This window comes from Schistocerca cancellata, chromosome 4, assembly GCF_023864275.1.
Source record: "Schistocerca cancellata isolate TAMUIC-IGC-003103 chromosome 4, iqSchCanc2.1, whole genome shotgun sequence".
NCBI classification, from domain to species: domain Eukaryota; kingdom Metazoa; phylum Arthropoda; class Insecta; order Orthoptera; family Acrididae; genus Schistocerca; species Schistocerca cancellata.
Window position 1 is genome coordinate 167,787,689 of NC_064629.1, and position 23,838 is coordinate 167,811,526.

The window sequence follows — 23,838 nt, forward strand, 5'->3', positions numbered from 1 at the left end:
TTGCCCTGTTCATGCCCCAACCAAAATTTTCACGATAAACCAGTGCAGCAGCTACAACAGTGAGCATCGTTCCTAATTAACTATGCCTATGAGATCCACTGTAAGCCTACCATGCAGCACTCCAATGCTGGTGGGGTTCAGATGCTGAATTTGATGGACTTGAGGCATTCAGTTTCACCTTAGAAGCAAATCAGTGACACATCCTTGATGAATTTCCAATTGCAGCACGCAAATTAGCAGCAGAAGGCACCCATGATCTACTCCTCCACAAGGTGTTGTCTGTTGTACAACATGGTTAGCTGGAGCACTTGCATAACATCCCAGAATGGCACAGCCATATTACCTTATGAGACAGCCTTGACATCACTGGGGGTCATTTTGTTATGCTGAACGTTGGGTGGTAGTTCATCGCATGTGTCTGTCCACACATACCAAAGCTTCTCCATGCTGCTCATTGGAAAATGTGCAGAATGATGGCAATTTTGCAGTGCCAAGGGTACTGGCCTGGGGTTGAAGCCTCTATTGAATGCACTGTCACACCAGCACCCATAACCAGTTATACCCAACATTGAATTTTAGCCCATGGCCATGCCCCGTCCACACCTGTCAAAGAGTGCATGTCAATTTAACCAGTCCATTCCAGAGTGCAATGGTGTTTCTAGTCGTCAATGACATCTCTAACTTTCCCAATAGCTACAACTACTAAGGCAGCTTGTATGTGTGCCCTGTTCATCATATTTGCAACAGGGGGGAGCGGGGGGGGGGGGGGGGGGGGGGACACCTCCCAACCTAGTTTCCAACAACAGCCCTCAGTTCACAGCATCTGAGTTTCAGGTTTTTTGTCAGCACACAGGCATTGAGCAACTGACCACTGCCCCTTTCTATCCAGCATCAAATTCGGAAGCTAAGCAGATGGTCAGGACATTAAAGACGCAGATGTGCAAAGTACTGAAGACAGCCCACTCCTGGAAAACATTAACCAGCTTCCTTGCCACCTACTGGTCCACCCCATGAATGGATATAATCCGGTTAAAATTTTTCCACTAAATACCGCACAGCCAGTCTCTCGATTGTCACTGAAGCCTTTAGTTACATGCCACTGAATAGTAGAGTTTTGACCTTGCCTGATACACCTTTGTGATTTGGATTGCTTTCTGGAGTGTTGTATATGATTAAGATGAGTTTACTACTCTCTGAACTTTTCTGGTTATTCGTTCACTTTGTGAGCTCCATGTTTCATTCCACTGGTCTCTACATTACTACCAGTGCATGTTATCACAAACTGTTCTACCTATGCAGAGTAGGATAGAAAATGGAATACTGAACATACACAGACAAGGGCAGCACAAATGGTCTAGGTTTGTCCGACCCACTGGCAAGTGTCACAGAAATGTTGAAATAACTGAACTGGCAGACATCTTGAAGACAGACATAAACTACCACAAGAAAACCTACTTATGAAGTTTCAGGAACCACCTTTGAATGTTGACTTTAGGAATAGGATAAGATTAGCCCAATTACAGCACACAAAGACGCACTTAAACAATCACTCTTACACATTTTCTGTGTGAATGGAATGGGAAAATGCCCTAGTAACTGGTACAATGGGAAGTACCCTTTGTCATGCAGTTCACAGAGTATAGATGTAGATGTAATAGTAACATGAACCTGTTTAAGAGGAACAGCAGCATTTATTCAGTGAACAATAGACCGTGAAATTATATATAGCTTATGAGAACAATGTTAGCTGCCATTCAAGTAACTATACATCACTCTGTTACATACATTTTCAATAGACCGCCACCACAGTTGAAAGTTGTTAGCAAGAAATCGATACTCTTGAAACGCAACATGAGAGCTTTTCTACAGCAAATTGGAATTTTCTGTAAAAATATTTTGTGTTCACAGAATTGTTTTACAGCAACTGAAATGAATGAAATAGTATGCAATACTGTCCATTTACGAATATTTCATATTTACTGGACTGTGTTATTATGATTGTGAGTCACTAAAATGCAGTGGCAGATGTTCATGTAAAGAAGATAAGGCTTGTTTAGCTAATGCAGCCATCCTGATTTGTTGATTACCTTGTTCATGTAAAGAAGATAAGGCTTGTTTAGCTGATGCAGCGATCCTGATTTGTTTATTACCCCAATTTCCAAATAATTACAAGCAAATATGAGACTATTCATCTTTGGCACACAAGTGTAACAGATGGCACAAAACCAGTTAACTGAAAAATCCATATATTTTGAACATTTATTTACTTATATTTACATATATAAGCTGATTTCAGGTATTTACTTTTCTGTCTGAGTAAAATAATGTACCGTATTTACTCGAATCTAAGCCGCACTTTTTTTCCGGTTTTTGTAATCCAAAAAACCGCCTGTGGCTTAGAATCGAGTGCAAAACAAGAGGAAGTTCTGAAAAATGTTGGTGGGTGCCGCCACAACTAACTTCTGCCGTCGAATATATGTAGCGCTACACATATAAATACTGGCACCAAATCCTCTGCGTCAGTAAATAAATTAAAAAAAAAAAGGTGGAAGACGAGCTTTTTTTCTCCGCCCCGAGTTCCGACCACTGCATTTTCATACATTATCCAACGAAGTAAATACAAAATCCGTATTGTTCATCTTCGAATGTAGCAGCATTTCAATGTACTACGAAAATCCGACTGGCAAGACTGTTTGGAATGTTTGTCAATATGACCAACTCTACGTTCTGAATTTTTTCCTACCTGTGAGAAGAGATGGTTGCCAATAGGAACTTCTATGAATTGTGAATCACATGCAGTATTCTCTTCACCATAAGAATAATACGAATATAAACATTTTGCCATGTATTGTTTCGTGTTTGCTGCTATCTCATTTAAATCCTGTCTGCCTAATAAACTACGAAACTAGAGTGAGACAACAGCAAACGCGGAAGAATATACATATCATGTCATGTTTATATTCGTATTATTCGTATGCTAATAGTGATACAGTTAGAAATGAATCACAGCAATTGACTAGATCTTTAAATCTAAGATGACTCTAATTTCTGTCCAGAATGTAATGTACTAAAGAGGCGCCTGCAAAGATTTTCAAACGGAGAAAAAATTTAGCTAAAATCTCGTTCAGAACATCGTCTATCATACGCAGTATATTATTTGGTTCTTGTTGATCATTATCAAAGAAAGCAGCAGTGTAAGTAACAACAAATAGCAGTATCTTGCCATTGTTTCGCTAATGAGACGATTCCTCTCTCTTTTATTTTTTTAATTGTAAGCGGTGGTAGTGCGCACTAAAGCAAGACATGCCGCGAGCGGCGACAGGCCTTAAACGCTCATTATCAGAATGCGAAAAACAATGCATGACACAGTACAGTAATGCATTTTCAGCTTAGAGTGATGTAAACACCTATAACAAAGAAAACGGCGCTTTTCAGATCTAAGAAAAATAAGCAATCAATTCAAAGCAGACGAAGCACATGAAAAAGGAAGGGTACCCGTATAAATACGGACGGAGCGCCTGACGCATAGCAATGGCTACCTGGTAAAGCTTAACTGCTAAGGTTACGACTCGAACCAAACTACTGTAGATGTACTGTCATTCATTCGACCTAAATTGTGTCTTCTATTACAATGGACCAACTTTGTTTCGATTTGGAGATGCGGCCTAAAACTTTTCTCTCCCCTTGAATTTTGAGTCTCAAATTTCAGATGCGGCTTAGATTCGGGAAAAATTTTTTTCCTTGATTTTGAGTCTCATTTTTCAGGTGCGGCTTAGATTCAAGTGCGGCTTAGATTCGAGTAAATACGGTATGTATGGTAAATCTGCCTCGAGAACTTAGGTCCTAAAACTTAATGCAGAATTTAAACCTGTTTTTAATATTGAGTCTATAAAAACTCATGCCTGTGTCATGATGTACTGTGTATTTTCATAAGTTGTGTGCCCCGTGAAATTAATATTTTGTGCTACAGCACCAACTGTAATCATCACTGATGCTTTGGATAATTTTAGGCTTAGCATCCTTGTTCAAAGAATCATTCACATGAATATAGGCACACATTTGAGAATTTTCAGAAGTTACAAGTGTTGTGCACAACATACTTCATTGTGAATCAGTGTTCATGATTTAGTTGCTGAAGCACATATTATAACTAATATATCATGTTACATTTAGCTTTCCCTTCCAAGATGAGTGTACATTGCTTGTATTTATCGTAAATTAACACTACTTCCAAGTTTGTTAGCAACTATAACCTGAAATAAAATTTTTCAAAAATTAGTCATTCTAAATTTATTAACTCATACAGATACAATACACATTTTGTGACATATTGTATTTTTTGGCAATTCAATACACAAGTGAAAGTTCTTGAAGTGCCATATGCTACACCCAGCAACACTGCCACTTTGTGATGTAGGTTTTATGATTATATGATAGCGGAACAAACACTGGTAACAGTTATGTCTGTAAAATATCTGGGAGTATGCGTGCGGAACGATTTGAAGTGGAATGATCGTATAAAATTAATTGTTGGTAAGGCAGGTACCAGGTTGAGATTCATTGGGAGAGTCCTTAGAAAATGTAGTCCATCAACAAAGGAGGTGGCTTACAAAACACTCGTTCGACCTATACTTGAATATTGCTCATCAGTGTGGGATCCGTATCAGATCGGGTTGACAGAGGAGATAGAGAAGATCCAAAGAAGAGCGGCCCGTTTCGTCACAGGGTTATTTGGTAAGTTACGGAGATCTTTAGCAAACTCAAGTGGCAGACTCAGCAAGAGAGGCGCTCTGCATCACAGTGTAGCTTGCTGTCCAGGTTTCGAGAGGATGCGTTTCTGGATGAGGTATCGAATATATTGCTTCCCCCTACTTATACCTCCCGAGGAGATCACGAATGTAAAATTAGAGAGATTCGAGCGTGCATGAAGGCTTTCCAGCAGTCGTTCTTCCCGCAAACCATACGCGACTGGAACAGAAAAGGAAGGTAATGACAGTGGCACGTAAAGTGCCCTCCACCACACACCGTTGGGTGGCTTGCGGAGTATAAATGTAGATGTAGATGTAGTGGTAGTACCAATAACCCATCTCAAAGACTATGGTGAGGATAGAGCAAGGAAAGTCACAGGAACATGGAAGGAAAAATATAGTTCTAAAATTTCTAAGACTTACAAAATATTCAGTGATCATTTCATGTCCATTCTGAGTAAACTAAGATGAAATTAAAGACTTACAAAATATTCAGTGATCATTTCATGTCCATTTTGAGTAAACTAAGATGAAATTACTGGCACAAACATAATTCCACAGATTCTTAACAAAACAGGAATGAATGTAAGTGTGTACTAATTTCTTCAGATCTTAAAGAGAATTATTATTACTTTTAGCTTCACAGATTCATAAATTAAAAGAAAATCAGCAGGTTTATTTTAAAGTATTTGAGTACTGCTCTGAAAAACATTGCACCAGCCATAGTGCAGCCCCACTGTGAATGCTGTTCTAGTACAACAGGTGAATTAGTTTACATTCATAAGTTACTAGAAATCATCCTGACTACTGTCAAATGATTGGAAGCTGCTGCAAACGGATTTGTTGGGACGGCTACAAGAGTCATGTACCAGAGACACCAAAGGTACCTCAAGTGCTATCCTTTCCTGTGCATCCTGTCTCCTCTACAGGAAGTACAACATCTATCACTACTTGTCCACTTGCGTATGAGTGGTGTGTCAGTGATAGGGCCACGTGATTATACCCATCCTTCTAACCAACAAAGTTCAAGGTGCTGTCTTCAAATGAAACCAAAATTTGGCCAGTGAGACTCACTTCATCTGTTGAGAAACCTGCTGTATCTCGTGTAAAGAGGATGCAAACACGGAGGGACAGCATTTCAAACACACAAATAATAATGATACCTCTTATGGAAGTGGCGGGCAAGGGATGAGAAGGGATACCAGGTGCACTCAGTGTGTATGCCTGAGGATCTCATACAACATGTTGAGGCGGCTATTGCACCAGTCACTGAGGGAGCATGGTGCAATCAACTGCAGATTGTGGTGCACACTGGATCAAATGAAGCCTGTCATCTGGGCTACAAAGTCATACTTGTATCATTCCAATGGCTCACAGAGTTCCAACAAAGCTATTAACTTGCACCATTGTTCTCAAATGGAAGGCTCATATAAGAGACAAGCCACGCTGTGACTTCCTGGACTTATAGTTGAAAAGTGTAGAATCCCCTGAGCTGGGTTTGGTGTGCACTACACATCAGATACTGCTCCTGAGGCAGATGACAATGTGTGGTGTGTACACAACAGTTTTTTAGATTAGGTAACTCACCATCCAGTCCAGATAATGAGAGCTGTACGAGACGCAGAAGTGTCAGTACAAGATTCAAAGAAATGCCCCCTACAGGAGAGAATATTAAAATCCTTGTTATTAACTGCCACAGCATTCGCAACAAAGTGCCAGAATTTGGAGTGCTCCTAAAAAGCAGTAGAGTTTACATAATACTAGATACAGAAAGCTGGTTCAAACCTAAAATTGGCAGTTGTGATAATTCTGAGGAAAATTTAAATGTATACGCAAAGGATAGGCTAATGGTAAGTGGAGGTGGTGTATTTGCTGCAGTAGACACGAAACTCAAATTCACCAAAATAGAAAATGAAACTATGACAATGTCTGGGCAAGACACAGTATCAAGGGTGGGCATTAACTTACAACTGAATCCTTCCATCGACCACTAGACTCACTTCCAGAGGTAACCAAAAACCTCAGGGGAAGCCCAAGTTGATTAGTACATGCATTCCTCAATCATACTGTCATCACTGGAGGAGACTTTAATCATGCAACAATCAAAATAATTACAGTTTTATAAGAGTAGGGTGTGGCAAGATGTACTGCAAAACATAACTAAACATATTATCTGAGGACTACCCAGTACAGATCATTCAGCAGCCCACTCATGATGAAAGTATACTGGATCTAACAGCAACTGGTATCAGTGAATGACCATGAGTTACTTGTAGTAGCAATGATTACCAAAGTACAAAGGACAAGTAAAACAAGTCGGACTGAGGAAACTTTATAAAAAGACAGTGATGTTGTGTCACAATAAGGAACTTCAAACACTTAGCTCTGGAAAAGGAGCATGTCGAAGAACTAACAGCTCAAGTTCAGAAGGACAGCTGACCATGAACTTAACAGATATATAACCAGTGGAACAGTTCATCATGGAAGGGGCCCTGATAGTATACAATCGTTGTACAGAGACTGGTAAAGAAAGACGGAGTACTGCATGATAGGTGTAAAACAAAAACTATGACTACAGATGGGGAACTGCTGAATGAAAAGTGTTTGGCTCTCAAGCGGGACATGCATGAAGCCTTCAATGATTATCACAGAAAAATATTATCAGAGATCTCTCACAAAATCTAAAGAAGTTCTGGTCATATGTAAAGACTATTAGTGGTCTGAAATCAAGGCAACTAAGTGCACACCAAATGTTACATATATACTGAACTCAGTAAATAAATGCAAATCTGCATGGTAAATTATTAAAACAGAAACTAACTGTGATGATAAGGTATACCAGACACCAATTCCATTTGGTATTCTAAATGCACATTTTGTCAGTCCTCAATCGGATAACAGCATAATGGAGAATGTGAGTAAGGCAGAGGCACTGCTGCCAGAAATGAACAGTAAGCAGACAGACAGCTTTCACTGGACTTGTGTAACTGAGAAGATGGTCAACGAATCAACAGCTAAGCTCAGTAATTCTAGAGCAGAGGATTACTATGGTCTCTCAAATTATGTTATTAAATATATCAGAAATCAAACTGTAATGTCACTGACTAAAATAATCAACAAAATTTTAAATGAAGGTAATTATCCAGAATGTTTAAAAATATCTGTAGTTAAAACAGTACATAAGAAAGCAGATATAGCATCACCAGATAACTATCAACCAATATCACTTATACCCATAATATCAAAAGTAATAGAATACTGCATTCATTAACAGATGAGTCAATATTTTGAGCATAATGATATACTCACCTCCTCACAGTATGGTTTCAGATCTAGCCTTCCTACAGTCAAAGCAGTTGAGACTATGGTAGCAAAAATATACAATTGTTTTGAAAATAAAGATATTATCTGTGCAACACTGTTGGACCACAGGAAAGCTTTTGATATGGTCTCCCACAAATTCTCATAAAAAACCTCTACCACTACGGAGTGAGAGAGAATGCTCTATGCCTAATGCATTCATCCTTGGACAATAGAAAACAGTTAGTTGAGGTAAATATTCAAATGTCAGAATGTCTCCCAGTTGTAAGGGGTGTACCTCAAGGATCTGTTCTTAGACCTTCCCTTTTCATTATTTATACAAATGATTTACCTGCAGTTGTATCACGTGATACACTGCTACATGCTGACGACACAACACTCATCACATGTGATACCAATCTTGAAAATGTGCAACTCAGCATGGCAGTGGCAATAGAGAGGTGCATACTTGGTTTGAGGCAAATGTACTGCAGAAGAATGATAGTAAAACTGAAGCTATTGTATTCAATCTGAATGCTCCCAGTCATGATAACAAAACAGTAAAAATATTAGGATTTCATATAGATCAGAAGCTCAGCTGGAATATCCACACAGGGAAGAAATGTGGGAAACTGGCACGTGCCATATATCTGCTGTACAAGCTGAGGAGCAGTGTCCGTAAAGAACTTCTGTTGTATACATATTTTGCGTTCTTCCATTCGCACCCGAGTTATGGAATACTATTATGGGGCAATTCCGTAGGCTCAAAATTAGTGTTTAAATGGCAAAAGAAAGTCATAAGGTGCATAGCAGAACTTAGCCCATATGAATCATGTTGAGAATATTTTAAGAAACTACGTGTAATGACACTGCCTGGCCTGTATATTTACAACTGCCTTGTCTTTGTTAAAGAAAATCTGAGTAAGTTTGGCCTAACATAAGAAGTAGACATACAATTAATATGCCATATGCTAGGCTTGCAAAGACACATAACAGCTACAAATATCTTGGTCCTGTCTACTTCAACAAATTACCTAAAAATGCTTACACAGTGCCAGTACATAAATTCAAAGCTAGTCTTTCAAGGTGGATCAAAAGTAAAGCAATTTACTCTGCTCAAGAGTTCCTTGAGTATGTGACAAATGACCCACTTTCCTTATGAGAATGAACTATAAATTAACTGCAAACTATACATATGCCACACTGTGCAACTATTTTATTACTGTTTCATGTACTTATTGTTAAGATTATTTATTTGTAATTCACTGAACTATGTACTTCATTTATCTTGTAATTGATCTATTAGGGCCCTTCTCGTTGTTATTGACATTTACACAAATATGTATTGTATCCATCCTGTATTATTATATTGTAGTTAATAACATTTGTCATGCAAACATTTATATTATTATTATTATTATTATTATTATTATTATTATTATTATGAAAACACTGACAACACCAATTCCATGTAAATATGCTTAACGGTGGAATAAAACATTTGTATTTGTATTTGTACCGAGGTTAGTGTTCATACACTCATGGAAAAGATGGGGACTGAAACTGAGGGTAGAAAAGCAAAAACAGAATTCTGTTTTGAAATGTTCCTCTATAAATTAAAATTCAAGGGTACTGCCCCAATTAAAGTCTCTCGATACTGCAAATATGAGTGATATAGACATAAATGAGAAACAGCTAAAATTGAACAATGCATCACACCCCAATGCTTTCCCTATCAGGTTCTATACAGAACTTGCAGCTGACACGGTAACTGGTGAACTGAAATGTTGAAACCTGTCCTGAAATATTTTATACTGGAAGAATACACCACAAAATATGATGTCAAAATTTTAGCTGCTAAGACACAGTGCCAGTATTTTTAAAACAGTATTCAAATTTGCCGAATTCGTAACTCCCCAGGCAACTGGAAACATGCACACCCCCGCCGTAGTTGTAGCAGAAAGTGCATGCACAACACGGCAGGCATATGTACTTGGATGATTGGACATCAGTAAACAAATAACATGGCATAACACGATTGTAATTTGTATATCGAATTTAAGTTTCTGTTGACAGTTTCTCTGACACAAATGTTCAGATGCATAATAATTACCAGTTGCCTTTGTGGTATCCTTAAGTATTAACAATCACGATAAAAACTGAATTATTTTTGTGTGATTTCTTGATATAGCATCTGTCTTTGTGTAGTTTCCAGAGTTTCACAGTAATGTGAAATCTAATTAATGTTTTCAACAATGTAAAGAAGAAATATGAAGAATGTGGTACCTGTATGCAATTGAAATCACCTTCATCTCTGGAAGATCTATATGTGTTACTTATTATCGTTGGGCATTCATTCCAATAGTGTTGACATTTTGTTAGAAATTATGTAAACATCAGAAACAGGAAATAACTCTGAAGATTTCATGAATTGTGATTCGAATGATGATTGAGCTAATTAAATTCCAAAACAAAAATGGAGTACCTTCCAAGCCCAAAGAAAACATGTACAGTAATAGCTTTCAGCGAGGAAGAAAACATTGAGAATATTTTGGTTAAATGAAGGAGGGAAAAATGCTTAAACAGTGAGTAAAACTGATTTTGTTTTGTAAAATCTGAACATGAACTGTATAAATGGAAGAAATATTTACATGAAGTGTGAAATATGCGCCAAAATGAAACTTGTAAAAGTATGAAAGGAAAACTATTCGAAAGAGTTAGAACTGCTCATGAGAGTCAATGCATCATTACTGAGGGACATCTGGGAGACTGGGTACTCTGAATTGCAAGTGAGATGAACATTACTAATTTCCAGTCTTCTTCAACCTGGTTAAACAGATTCAGGAAATTATACAGGAAAGGTAGCCACAAAATTAAGAAGATTACCTCAAGTAAACATGTAGAGGATATGTCACTAATAGTTAATACTACAGAGAAATTCATAGCTGACGAGAAGACAAACTTCCTTTTACCCCCTACAAGCTGCGTATGAAACCAGTCAGTCAGATTACACGCAAACCTCACTTTACCATTTCGAGTGGAAAACAGAATCGCTTCTGCAGCCGATGAGAGCTACGACTCATGCATATACAACAATGCTAGCAATAAGTATTAGTGGGTTGGTAGGTTGGTTGCTGTGTTCCATCGGTCAATCGCACAGTACAGTAGCCGTTATGATGTGGAACGTGTCAAGAAATGCACATATGAAACAATATATATATTACAATACAGACTTAAAAATTAACATTTCTATTATTTATCCCATTCCCTTAAATGGCACAAAATGCATATACTATATTTACAGATTTATTTATTCCTATTCAAGAGTTCATGTATGGTATAGAGGGAGTTGTCAAGGAGATATGATTTCAGTTTATTTTTTAAGCTATTACTGCTGTCTGTCAGACATTTTATTTTATCTGGTAATTTGTCAAAAATTTTTATAGCAGCATATTTTACCCCTTTCTATGCCAAAGATAGGTTGATTAAAGGTTTTACAATCATGAATGTCACTGTTGTTTTTAAACTGGTTCATGTTGTTCAGTAAAAATTTCATTTGAGAGTTTCTGTAGTGTCTTTAAGAATATCAAGACAAATTAGAACCAAAAATTAAGAAAAAGGGCTGTTTACTTGCAAAAGTCTTGTAATCAATGTAGCAAAATCTGGAAAAATGGGGGAGAATAATTTTTGATGTTATATCTGAAATATCTTCTTACCATTTGGAGAAAATGATTCATTGCTTATGTTGGACTCCTGACCTGGACATAATGACACCTCCATCTTTAGGAAGATGACAAAATATTGTTTGGTTTCCACCCGTAACTAATATTGTGATTCAGACTCTTGACAAAAATAATTTTCCACAATATAAATAATTTTACAGAAAATTGTGAGCAATATAATTTCTGACAGCTCTTTTTCAATTCATGTTCATCAACGGAACAGTATTCTTAAACTTCAGCCTTTTCTGCATAGTCAGTTTGCATCACCACAGTTTACAAATTTGATCGAGTATGCTTGGTACATAGCACAGTATTCAGAAGAATGGCCTTGACCATTTCTTACTCCCTTCCAGCTGCATCTAAACAAAACAACAGTAATTACTGTGAAGTTTCTGAAAGCATTACTTTTTTTACTGGGTGTGCCTAGTGTAGGGAAAATGTTCATTTTCGTCATCCAATAGGCACTTCACACTTTTGTGATGGCTACAGGGGTATAAACAAGGAACTGTTTCATTGTTGAAACTTCCAGGCAGATTAAAACTGTGTGCCAGACTGAGACTCGAACTCGGGACAGTTGTCTTTCACGGGCAAGTGCTCTACCAACTGAGCTACTCACAACCTGTCCCCACAGCTTTAATTTTGCCAGTACCTCGTCTCCCGCCATCCAAACTTCACAGAAGCTCTTCTGAAAACCTTACAGAACTAACACTCCTGGAAGAATGGATATTGCGAAGACAAGGCTTAGCCACAGCCCAAGAAAGGCAACGGCCCGAATTCAAGTCTCGGTCCGTCACACAGTTTTAATCTGCCAGGATGTTTCATATCAGCATACACTCTGCTACAGAGTGAAAATTTCATTCTGGAAATATCCCCCGGGCCGTGGCTAAGCCATGCCTTCACAATATGCTCTCTTTCAAGAGCGCTAGTTCTGAAAGTTTCGCAGGAGAGCTTCTGTGAAGTTTGGAAGGTAGGAGACAATGTACTGGTGGAATTAATGCTTTCGGGACGGATTGTGAGTCATGCTTGAGTAGCTCAGCTGGTAGAGCACTTAGCTGCGAAGGTCAAAGTTTCCAAGTTAATGGTTCCAAGTTTGAGTGTTGGTCCGGAACATAGTTTTAATCAGCCAGAAAGTTTTGTATCAGCACACAGTCCACTGCAGAATGAAAATTTCATTGTTTCATTGTTAGCAAAATATACAATATTCAAAAATTATCATATGAACTGTGCTACAGGAATTGTTATAAAATATTTCATATCGACAAATTAAAGTTTGGAGTGATGGAAGTTGGCCGTAAAGTGACATCATATTCTGTCTAGATTTCATTTCCTCTGCTAGTCACTCAAGAAACAATTACATCTCTCCAACAGTTTAGCTGTTGATATGAACAACAAGTTGTTAAAAAATTAATAATTTGAGACATTTTTGCTATGATTTAAGTGCTTAAAATTAATGCGTGCGCCCACTGGACTTCGCTGCACAGTGCTATGTCCTCTTGTCACAGCTGCATCTCCTTATTCGGCAATTCACGCACTGGGCTGTGGAAGGGCTGTGCAAACTACTGTTACATTCTTACACACACACACACACACACACACACACACACGACCACAAGAAGGCTTTGCAGCTACGGTTTTGACAGTTCATTTCTTTTGATGTATTCTTCCTGATGAAAAATTTCAAGGTAAGTTTTTGCATGTTGGATTGGATGGTCCCTTGTGGGTTAGCTCTCATTTTAACATCCTTTGAACAGAAAACTGTCGTGAATGGAAGAAAGCATAGATCACGTCCATCTACATGAAGGGTAACAGAAATGATCCACAAAACTCCTGTCCCGTATCTTTGGCATCTATTTGGTGGTAAAATCTTAGTACATTTTCTAAGCTCAATAATAATAATAATATACCTCAAACACAATGACCTTCTCCATACCAATTAGCATGGATTTTGGAAACATTGATTATGTGAAACCCAACTTACACTGTGTCAACATGACATCCTGAAACCAATGGATCAAAGCAATCAAGTAGATGCAGTGTGTCTCAATTTTTGAAAAGCATTAGACTCATTATCATGCCTACCTTATTGTTGAAAGTACAACCATATGGGGCATCAAGCATTATTTTGAGACTGGATTGAGGATTTCTTGGTAGGAGAACGAAACATGTTATCTTGGATGGGAAAGTTACAGTTTTGTTAGTGGTAGGCATGATAAGAGATCCTGTGAAACCTTGCTAAATGCCTTCACTGAAAACTACCTAGAACAGATAGTACGGAACCCCATGCATGATGGAAATATATTGGATATTCCCAGCCCTTGCTGAGACTGTAGCAGCAGTCACAATTTATCAGTTGTTTCTTGGTACATATTTAGATGCCACCTTTTATGACATAGTCCCAACATTTTAATGTTTGTACCAAGAAATTGGTATGGTCGTATTCCATTACATGTAATTTGGAAAAACAGTGCCCTGCTACTGCTGACTTGTTCGGTCATAGTAAACAGATATGCTGATAGTATTCATGGCAACAATCTTCAACTATGTGGACCCTCTAACATACGTACTTCTTTCCATATTGATGTGAGATTCACTTTACCCTGGCCTTACATAGTCCAAGACCATTCTACATGCTGCCCAGAAGCGCCCTAGCTTTAGTTGGCAGACAGAATACTATCTTAATAGGGTGTTTCCTGAGGATCATGCAGTCTTACCCGATAAAGTGCCTAAGTTGAGGACATTGTTTTTGGACACTGTAATTCTCATGAGAGACTTTCCACACACTGTGTATTAGCTTCTTGAGCACTCTGCTCCTCTGCACCAAGTTGCAGCAGCAACTCACATGTACGTATATGTCCCCATGTGTCTTCTTAAAATACATCCTGTGGCCCAAGGTACCATCTGCTCTTCTTCCAAGCAGGATGTCCAGAATTAGGAACTCTCCCATCAGACTGTATCTTCATTATAAATTTGACAGTAGAATGTCTGGAGTTGAGGTATGTGAGGAAGTCATTGATTTTGTCCCTTCCATAAGGCTAAATCACAAAATTACCACTTCGAACTATTCCATGTACCTCTTTGCAGCCACTGGTGAGACTGTACTTCCCATGGCAACTCCTTCAGCCTACTTACTGGAAGCCCCATCAAAGAGAAAACATGCTGATTTTAAGACATGCCTGAAATGATTGGTGATTTTAGTTTAAATTTCTGGTGGGTGGGATCCAGAGATTCTTGTAATGGATCTTTGGAAAACAACGAAGCTTAAAGATGGTTGAAGCATTGTACAGAATCGAAGGGGTTTTGGATGTGATGTGGACATTTGCTAACATAAGGGCTAAGCTTATCTTTCAATCATTTGGCCAGTAAGCATATTTGAGCCCTGATGTTGCAGAGTATGAGGCTCTATTGGGGAAGATTGAATTCCCAGAAAACACAATCGACTAAAATTAGGGTACTACTAGGAAGCTCAAAAAGGGTCTCAAAATATATATGGCAGGGGTATACCAAATCCCCTGCCAATGCAAAATGACAAATATAGCTCAAATGGTTCACACGTCAAAAATTATGACTGTGAATACCAGGAGCACATCCATTTACTACAGCCAAACAACTCAGTGGTTACAAAGAACTGTCCAAATTACACATTCTAGAATATAGCTTGGGAGGATTTTAACACAAACATCAAAATATTCAGATGGTGTTATAAAAGAAGTCATCTAACTACAAACCAAAGACCAACAACTAATAAAGAATGACTGCACTACATTTCAGCAAGACCTGGGCACCCAATCTCAGTATTATCAGGAGAAGAATGAGTTACTCAGCAAAAGCAACTAGATGACTTCTGGGGTGGGAGGTGCACTAACAACTATGCTGCTGATACTGCCTCTGCAACAGTTGCACAAACACTGCCGTCAACTCATCCAGCGTGTGTCTTGGGGCACGCATGGCATATAGACTGCAACTCCAGAGATATAAGGGAGAGGATATAACTCACTCATATTCGATTATAGTGACAGGGTTGTTCAATGAAATATTGTGCCCTTTGGACACCAAGTAACATCAATACACCCTGGACTGTTCTGTCAACAAATACAGCAAGAGAAGCCAATGAATGGCATCACATAACTTTACGGAAAGGAGATGTATCGCAGCACAAAGAAATTCGACCAGCTGCACCACTGACGATTCTGTTGCCAAGTAGATTTGCATTTCTTATGAGATGTCAAACCATGGTGCAGAAGAGGATACCCACTGTAGCCTGAATATACCCACCAGTAAATTGTTTAAATTACATCTACAACTGGAAAACTGGTTCACCTACTGCACCTGAGAATGGATTAACGGTGTAACACGGAATGCTGGAGATTCTGCACAGAGTAGGGCCACAGGGTATCAAACATTGAAGTTTGAATGTCTCACAAAGAAACTACAACAGGAGGCTCTCTACAAAACCACCATTAACCTGAGGACAAAACAACTGGAAAATGACACAGTACCAGTTCCTGAGTGAAGACTTAACATTCCACCCACTCCTAAATTCACACTGATCATGGAAATTGTCAGCACAGTAGAAGATTTATTGTGGACTCCAGCTGAAGCAACTGAAGAAGTGAGGTGCAAAACCTGTTGTGCTCCCGCTGTGAAATCCAATATCTCGATACAGAGAGGGTAGTGATTTGAATAGTGAGAGAAGATCCTGACACTGTGATCTTAACAGCTGACAAAAGCAATGAAACAGTCATCCTCTCTCAACATGACTACATAGAGAAGATATGCAGCATTCTAGATGACAACACATACCAGATCAACACAGGCCCCACCAAGAATGTAGACAATACAACTGGCGCATTTCACAAGAACTTAGGCCTACCTGAAGAGTATATCAACGAACTACCACCATAAGGACCTCTACCACCATGGCTTTATAGACTCCTCGAGGTCCCCATAGGCAGAAAAGTCTCTGACATACTTGTACACTTTGATGGCACTTCATTCTTTACCAACATTCTGCAGAAAGAATCTCTGTAACTCATTGGCCAGAAATTGAATCTGAAAGCCGCTAATTTTCTGGCATGTCCTAAACTTCACATAGTTCTTCCTCCATCAGACTTATTATGCAAATACTGAAGTGTTGCAAAGGCCTACTCTCACAGATGGTCGCAAATATTTACGCAGAGCATTTAAAAGAAGAAGTCCTGTAATCAGCCAGATGGAAATCCACTCACTTCTGTTATGTGAATGATACTTTTTTTGATTTGGCCATATGAAAAGGATAAACTCAATGATTTCCTCAAAAACCTCAACTCCAGGTATTATAATATCAAAAGTGACTATGGAGATAGAACCTGATGGAGTGATTCCCATTTTCGACATCCTGTTTGAAAGAAGAGTTGTCAGCTTGGTCAGAGGTATTACCGTAGAAACAGAACACACATGGGCATGCACCTACACACTGATAGCTGCCATCACTGAGCACAGAGGAACAGAGTGCTGAAGACGCTGTACTCAGGGGTCGTACTCTCTTGGACACGGAAAGTCTCTAATGAGAATTAGAATCTCTGAAAACAGTGTTCTAGAAAACAGTTACCAAGAATGTCAAATCTGATAACCCCTACACTCCAAATGACAGCATGAGCTACAACAACAGAATAAAATAGGAAAAAGAAGTGGCCACAGGTTTCTCCCACTGATTGGTGCTTTATCAAGGAAGACTGGATGGACCCACAAAAAAATCACATTAAGACAGTGTTCTGCTAGTTGACTAACAGTAGAGAGCATAAAGGGTGATCTCAGATTAGATAAGTTCAGGATATACCAAATACCCTGCCAATGTGGAAAGAACAAAACAGGTCAAATAGTGTGCACAGGTGAAGATTGTTGCTATGAACACCATTGTTCATCCATTTACTACAGACAAATCAGTCAGCAGTTGGAGAGTATTGTTTGACCGAACTACAGACTATGAAGTCCCAGGATTGTGGCACAAATATTAAAGTATACAGACTCTCTTATAAAATGTTTCAAATGAGGTCATCTTGTTTTCACCTGTTAATGTTTTGTTTTATAACTGCAATTTCGGCATTATGCCATTTTCAAGCATCTACAAAAAATAATACAACATAATGAGAACAATTTAAAATGGGAATAACAGTATGTACTTCAGTAGTTTGTTGACATTCATTTGTGGGTTGTGTGTCTGACTATTGTCCCTTCTTTTGTTTCCATAAGGAATCCAATTTGTACATTAGCTTTATGAAAATTATCTGCTATTTTGTCTGATAAGGCACCACAATAAGGTAAAGTTGTGTATTTCATTTTTTCTGGTTCTGCTTCTCTTGTTAATCTGTTTTCTTTATCTATATTGTTGCTTTTGCTATGTAATTTTGTAGCATACATGTTGTCTACAATATCAGCATTTAGCCATTATTTGCTGCTATATGCTTTAGAAGACATAACTCTTCAGCAATGCCATTCTCTTCTAATGGGATTTGATTTGATTGGTCATGAGGTAAAGAAAGCCTTTCTTATGTATTTCTGGGTGGCACAAACTGTTATGAATTACACTGTCAGAATAGGTTGGTTTCCAAAACATTCTGAATTTGTGGGTGCCATTGTCATTCTTTATCAACAAACCTAAAAAAATAAATAGACAGTTCTTTTTCTAGTTCCATAGTGATAACAACTGAGCCACTGAAGGCAACAAGAGAATCATCTACATACCACTTGTAATATAAAATCTTGCTAGTTGAATCAGTAAATTTTTCAAAGGATTGGTTCTTTATATGATTTATGAAACTATCTGCCAGTGTGCAAGCAACATAACTACCCACTGCAACACTATCTGGTTGTAAATACACTACTGGCCATTAAAATTGCTACACCAAGAAGAAATGCAGATGATGAATGGGTATTCATTGGACAAATATATTATACTAGAACTGACATGTGATTACATTTTCATGCAATTTCGGTGCATAGATCCTGAGAAATCAGTACCCAGAACAACCACCTCTGGCTGTAATAACAGCCGTGATACGCCTGGGCATTGAGTCAAACAGAACTTGGATGGTGTGTACAGGTACAGCTGCCCATGCAGCTTCAACACGATACCACAGTTCATCAAGAGTAGTGACTGGCGTATTGTGACGAGCCAGTTGCTTGGCCACCATTGACCAGATGTTTTCAATTGGTGAGAGATCTGGAGAATGTGCTGGCCAAGGCAGCAGTCGAACTTTTCTGTATCCAGAAAGGCCTGTACAAGACCTGCAACATGCGGTCGTGCATTATCCTGCTGAAATGTAGGGTTTCGCAGGGATTGAATGAAGGGTAGAGCCACAGGTCGTAACACATCTGAAATGTAATGTTCACTGTTCAAAGTGCCATCAATGCGAACAAGCGGTGACCGAGACGTGTAACCAATGGCACCCCATACCATCACGCCGGGTGATACGCCAGTATGGTGATGACGAATACACGCTTCCAATGTGCGTTCACTGCGATGTCACCAAACATGAATGCGACCATCATGATGCTGTAAACAGAACCTGGATTCATCCGAAAAAATGACATTTTGCCATTCGTGCACCCAGGTTCGTTGTTGAGTACACCATCACAAACGCTCCTGTCTGTGATGCAGTGTCAAGGGTAACCGCAGCTATGGTCTCTGAGCTTATAGTCCATGGTGCTGCACACGTCGTCGAACTGTTGTTGTCTTGCAAACATCCCCATCTGCTGACTCAGGGATCGAGACTTGACTGCACATCCATTACAGCCATGCGGATAAGATGCCTGTCATCTCGACTACTAGTGATACAAGGCCGTTCGGATCCAGCACGGCGTTCTGTATTACCCTCCTGAACCCACCGATTCCATATTCTGCTAACAGTCATTGGATCTCGACCAACGCGAGCAGCAATGTCGCGATATGATAAATCGCAATCGTGATAGGCTACAATCTGACCTTTATCAATGTCGGAAACGTGATGGTATGCATTTCTCCTCCTTACACGAGGCATCACAACAACATTTCACCAGGCAACGCCGGTCAACTGCTCTTTGTGTATGAGAAATCCGTTGGAAACTTTCCTCATGTCAGCACGTTGTAGGTTTTGCCACCGGCGCCAACCTTGTGTGAATGCTCTGAAAAGCTAATCATTTGCATATCACAGCATCTTCTTCCTGTCGGTTAAATTTCGCGTCTGTAGCACGTTATCTTCGTGATGTAGCAATTTTAATGGCCAGTAGTGTATATCTCATTCTCGAATTTAAAATAACTGAAAGTTCATATCAATTGTAGCAACTTAATAATTTCATCAGTTCCATCTATTCCAGTTTTTTATGTTTCGGTGGGTTCTTTTTCATGGTGTCCATGGTTTCTATTATCGGCACATTTTTTGAATAAATTTTATATATTAAATGAGACGAATTTTCTTTCCACATGTATGGTTGCTTCTTTAATCTGGATACCTACACCACTGGCATTTTTAACTGTATACTTTGTTTGTAAAGCATAATTTTTTATTAGGATATCAAGTTACTTAAAAATTCTTAATGCAGGTCTATCAACATAATTCACTTCAGGGCATATGGGATATCCAGCCTTATGGACCTTATGTTGAGCACAGAGTATAGGTATTTGTGGTTTCATGACCAAACATTCATTGACCTCTCACTCACTCAGAATTAAATTACACTTCTTCAGAGCCTTCCTGATTAAATAATTATATCTGTTGGTAGGCTCGATATTCAGTTTCAAATTTTATTAGCAGCAATACAGTCTTGTACCTTAATAACATAGTCATTCTCTATATGTGTGGTGTCTGCAAGTTAAGACATGTGCGAACGAACAGGCACCATTTCTGGCAAATCATGAGTAACCCAGCACGCCAATACGGTAATTGAAATCTTCCATACCCATCCCAGCATGGTATCGTCAACTGTAGCAGTCGCTTCCCATATTCTCTCCCGGATCGCTGCTACATCACGTGGTAGAGGCAGTACATACACCAGATCTTTAATGTGCCCCACAAAAAAAAAGTCAAACGGAGTGAGATCTGGTGATCAGGGAGGCCATTTCATGAAACAGTTGTCCCCTTCTGTAGCACGGCCGATCCATCAAAGCGACAGCTCAATGTTCAGGTACCCACAAACTTCACAATGAAAATGGGGTGGAGCCCAATCCTCCTGAAAGATGAATGGAGAGTCCAACTGCATTTCAGGCATCAACCACTGCTGCAACATGTCCAAGTAGGAATATCCAGTGACAGTGCTCTCGGCGAAGAAAAATGGCCCGTATAGTTTTTGATGTGACAAGGCACATTAAACATTTACCTTTGGCGAATCACGCTCAAATTCAATGCATTCGTGTGGATGCTTTGTACCCCAGATTCAACAATTATGCCTGTTCACTTTCCCATTAGTTTGAAACGTGGCTTTGTAGCTAAAAATTAAGCGATCCAACAATGCCATCCCCATCCTCGTTCAATTTTTGCAACTGTGAACAAAACTCAAAACGCTTATCTTTCTTGTCATCACTGAGCTTCTGCGCTAGCTCCAATTTGAATGGTTTTATTGACAGCTTCTTTCGCAGGACTTTCCACTCTGTCATTGGAGCCATTTTGAGTTCACGGAACACACAATGCACCGATTTCTTTGGACTCCTTATGAATGTCTCTCGTACGGGCTCCACATTCACTTAACTCACACTGGGACATCCGCTTCTCTTTGCCAGGCACAAGCAACCCGTCGTAATGAATTTGTTGTGCCAGTGGTAAATGGCCTTCCATACTTGTTTCTAAACATCCGTTGAACGGTTGTAGCACACTTGTTTTTTGTCGAACTCCAACACACAGAAAGCTCCCTCCACACCTAAAGTTGCCATGTTTGGGACTATCACTGACTATTGGCAAATTACCAAACTACGCTGTGGTGGTATACGTGAATCAGATCACAATCAGACATTGAAATAAATCCAATAGTGACAAGTGAAAATTTGTGCTGGATTGGGATTTAAACCTGGAGTTGCTATCGGGACACAGAGAGAGAGATAGAGACTAGGTTTGTAGTGTTATTTCTCAATATTTTGTTACTTCTCCCAGGATTTTAAGAAATGAATATTTTTATATGATTTATTTTACAATGAGAGTTTAAGATGGCTTTTCAGTTTATTGCATGTATTGTTATATTTTCTTGCTCTATGTGTATCTCAGAATCCTGTATTTTGACTTTCCACTTGAAAGGGAATGAAAATTTAGTTTCTTGAATTTCTTCTCAGTGTTTAGCCAATGCTTTTCATTCTGTTCACTAACTGTGCTGTTTGTGAAGCTGTAGCAACAACTACCACATGAATTAAGAGTAATTAACTTGATTTTGTGCTGATGTTGAAGGTAGTTTTCTGTAAAAGGACAAAGTGACAGTTGAATTTTTGTTGTTTAATGAACGGTAAACAAATGTTTTAAGAATTTTGCTGTGCATACCACTGCACTTCATGCTACTCACTTTACACATTTATTGGGTTGGATCATTTGTATTTATGTAAATATAATTAAGGAAGATATTATGCTCACAGATATTTATGAGGACATTTAGTTTACATATGTGTTTGTTTGTTTAAACTTAATATGGTGTCTTTTACATAATAGTTGTGCTACCTTGAGCTAATCTCATTTTAAGTATTGAGCTTTATTATAATTGGTTTTAAGGACTACCCACATGGGTCTTACTTTTCCATTTTCTGCTAGTGCTGTGAGAAAATAGATTAATTCTCATTTTTTACACTTTAATGGAGTTTTTTATTGAATGTTTATGCTATAGGAGCTATGGCTTTCAAGATTTTTACGATACAGACAATTAATTTACAATGTTCATGCATTTTCGCTGATTTATATGCAACAGTATTGTGTGTTTAATATTGGATAACTAATCATAAAACTCATCCCACTTCTAACAATAATATAACTTTTTATTTCTTTGTGATGGATGCACTGACACTCACATTTTGATTGTGTTTTGATTGGCCCTTATTATTTAAAATTTTGACTGACATTACTTAACAAAATTAAAATAAAATGTTGTTTGTTACATTCAGTCCTCAGTTTCGAAATGCTGTACTTATTTCTATTATTTTCCCCAAGGCCGCCTCTACCCTTACTTGTGCAAGTATTTTAGATATTATCCCTCCTTAGAAGTGCAATCTGCAATCTACAGACCTGTCATAGCAGTAATCACCAGATTTGGGACACCACACCAATTAACCCATCTGTCGTAAAGACCATGAAATAATTATTTTATGTGCACAATTTTTTATATATTTTAATGCAAAGAAAACTCAAATATGCAATTACCTTCGTTACCTACTGCATATAAGCCCCAATAAGATGCCTTCTTTTCAAAACAGGGAAGGATCATAAAACCCCAGTTGTCAGTGACAATGTGAACCCCTACAAATTATAATTTTTATAGTCAAGCCAGCTAAATGTGCCACTACCTATGTGCTGAACTGATGGACTAAAGTCCAACAACAGTACAGAGCCTGCACTAAGACACAACACAGACCAGAATGCTTTGAATAACAAATCAGGAGGCAAAGGAAAGAGGCCATGTGATTGTGTCCCTCAGCTGCTTTAATTAAAGCAGTACGTATTTCTACTTTATGTGTGACAGATGTTCCAGATGTAATACACAAATTAAATTTGAAGCACTCAATCCACCTACTTGCTGGTGTAATTTAGATGAACAACAAAACTCCTTTCACATGTCTATTATCATACTATAACCAAGCGTCCACAAAACAGCACAACCAGAGTTAAATATTGTTAACAACAACATTTTTAAGTTCAAAGAAAACTAATGTTTCATTTAAACATATTAGTAAACATGTTGAGATATTTACACCCTTCACAACATATAATTGCAAACTTTATGACACATCTTAATTTTTACTACAGATCATACATACCTCCGACCTATAGACTGCTGAAATCTTTCAAGGGTATCTGATGATCCTCGCATCTAGTCAGTACCATGTGCATGGAAAAGAAACCACAAAACTAATGTGAGCCAGAAAATAA

At 38.5% G+C, this 23,838-nt stretch overlaps 1 protein-coding gene across 1 annotated transcript in view; it reads right to left on the minus strand.

The window, feature by feature from the left end:
• The window catches only part of LOC126184692 (uncharacterized), a 331,999-nt gene that overhangs the window by 99,382 nt on the left and 208,779 nt on the right, over positions 1-23,838 (minus strand). Inside the window, exon 12 of the mRNA XM_049927189.1 lies at positions 23,727-23,779. Within this exon, the coding sequence (XP_049783146.1) occupies positions 23,727-23,779 (53 nt within the window). The remainder of the gene's footprint in view (positions 1-23,726; positions 23,780-23,838) is intronic.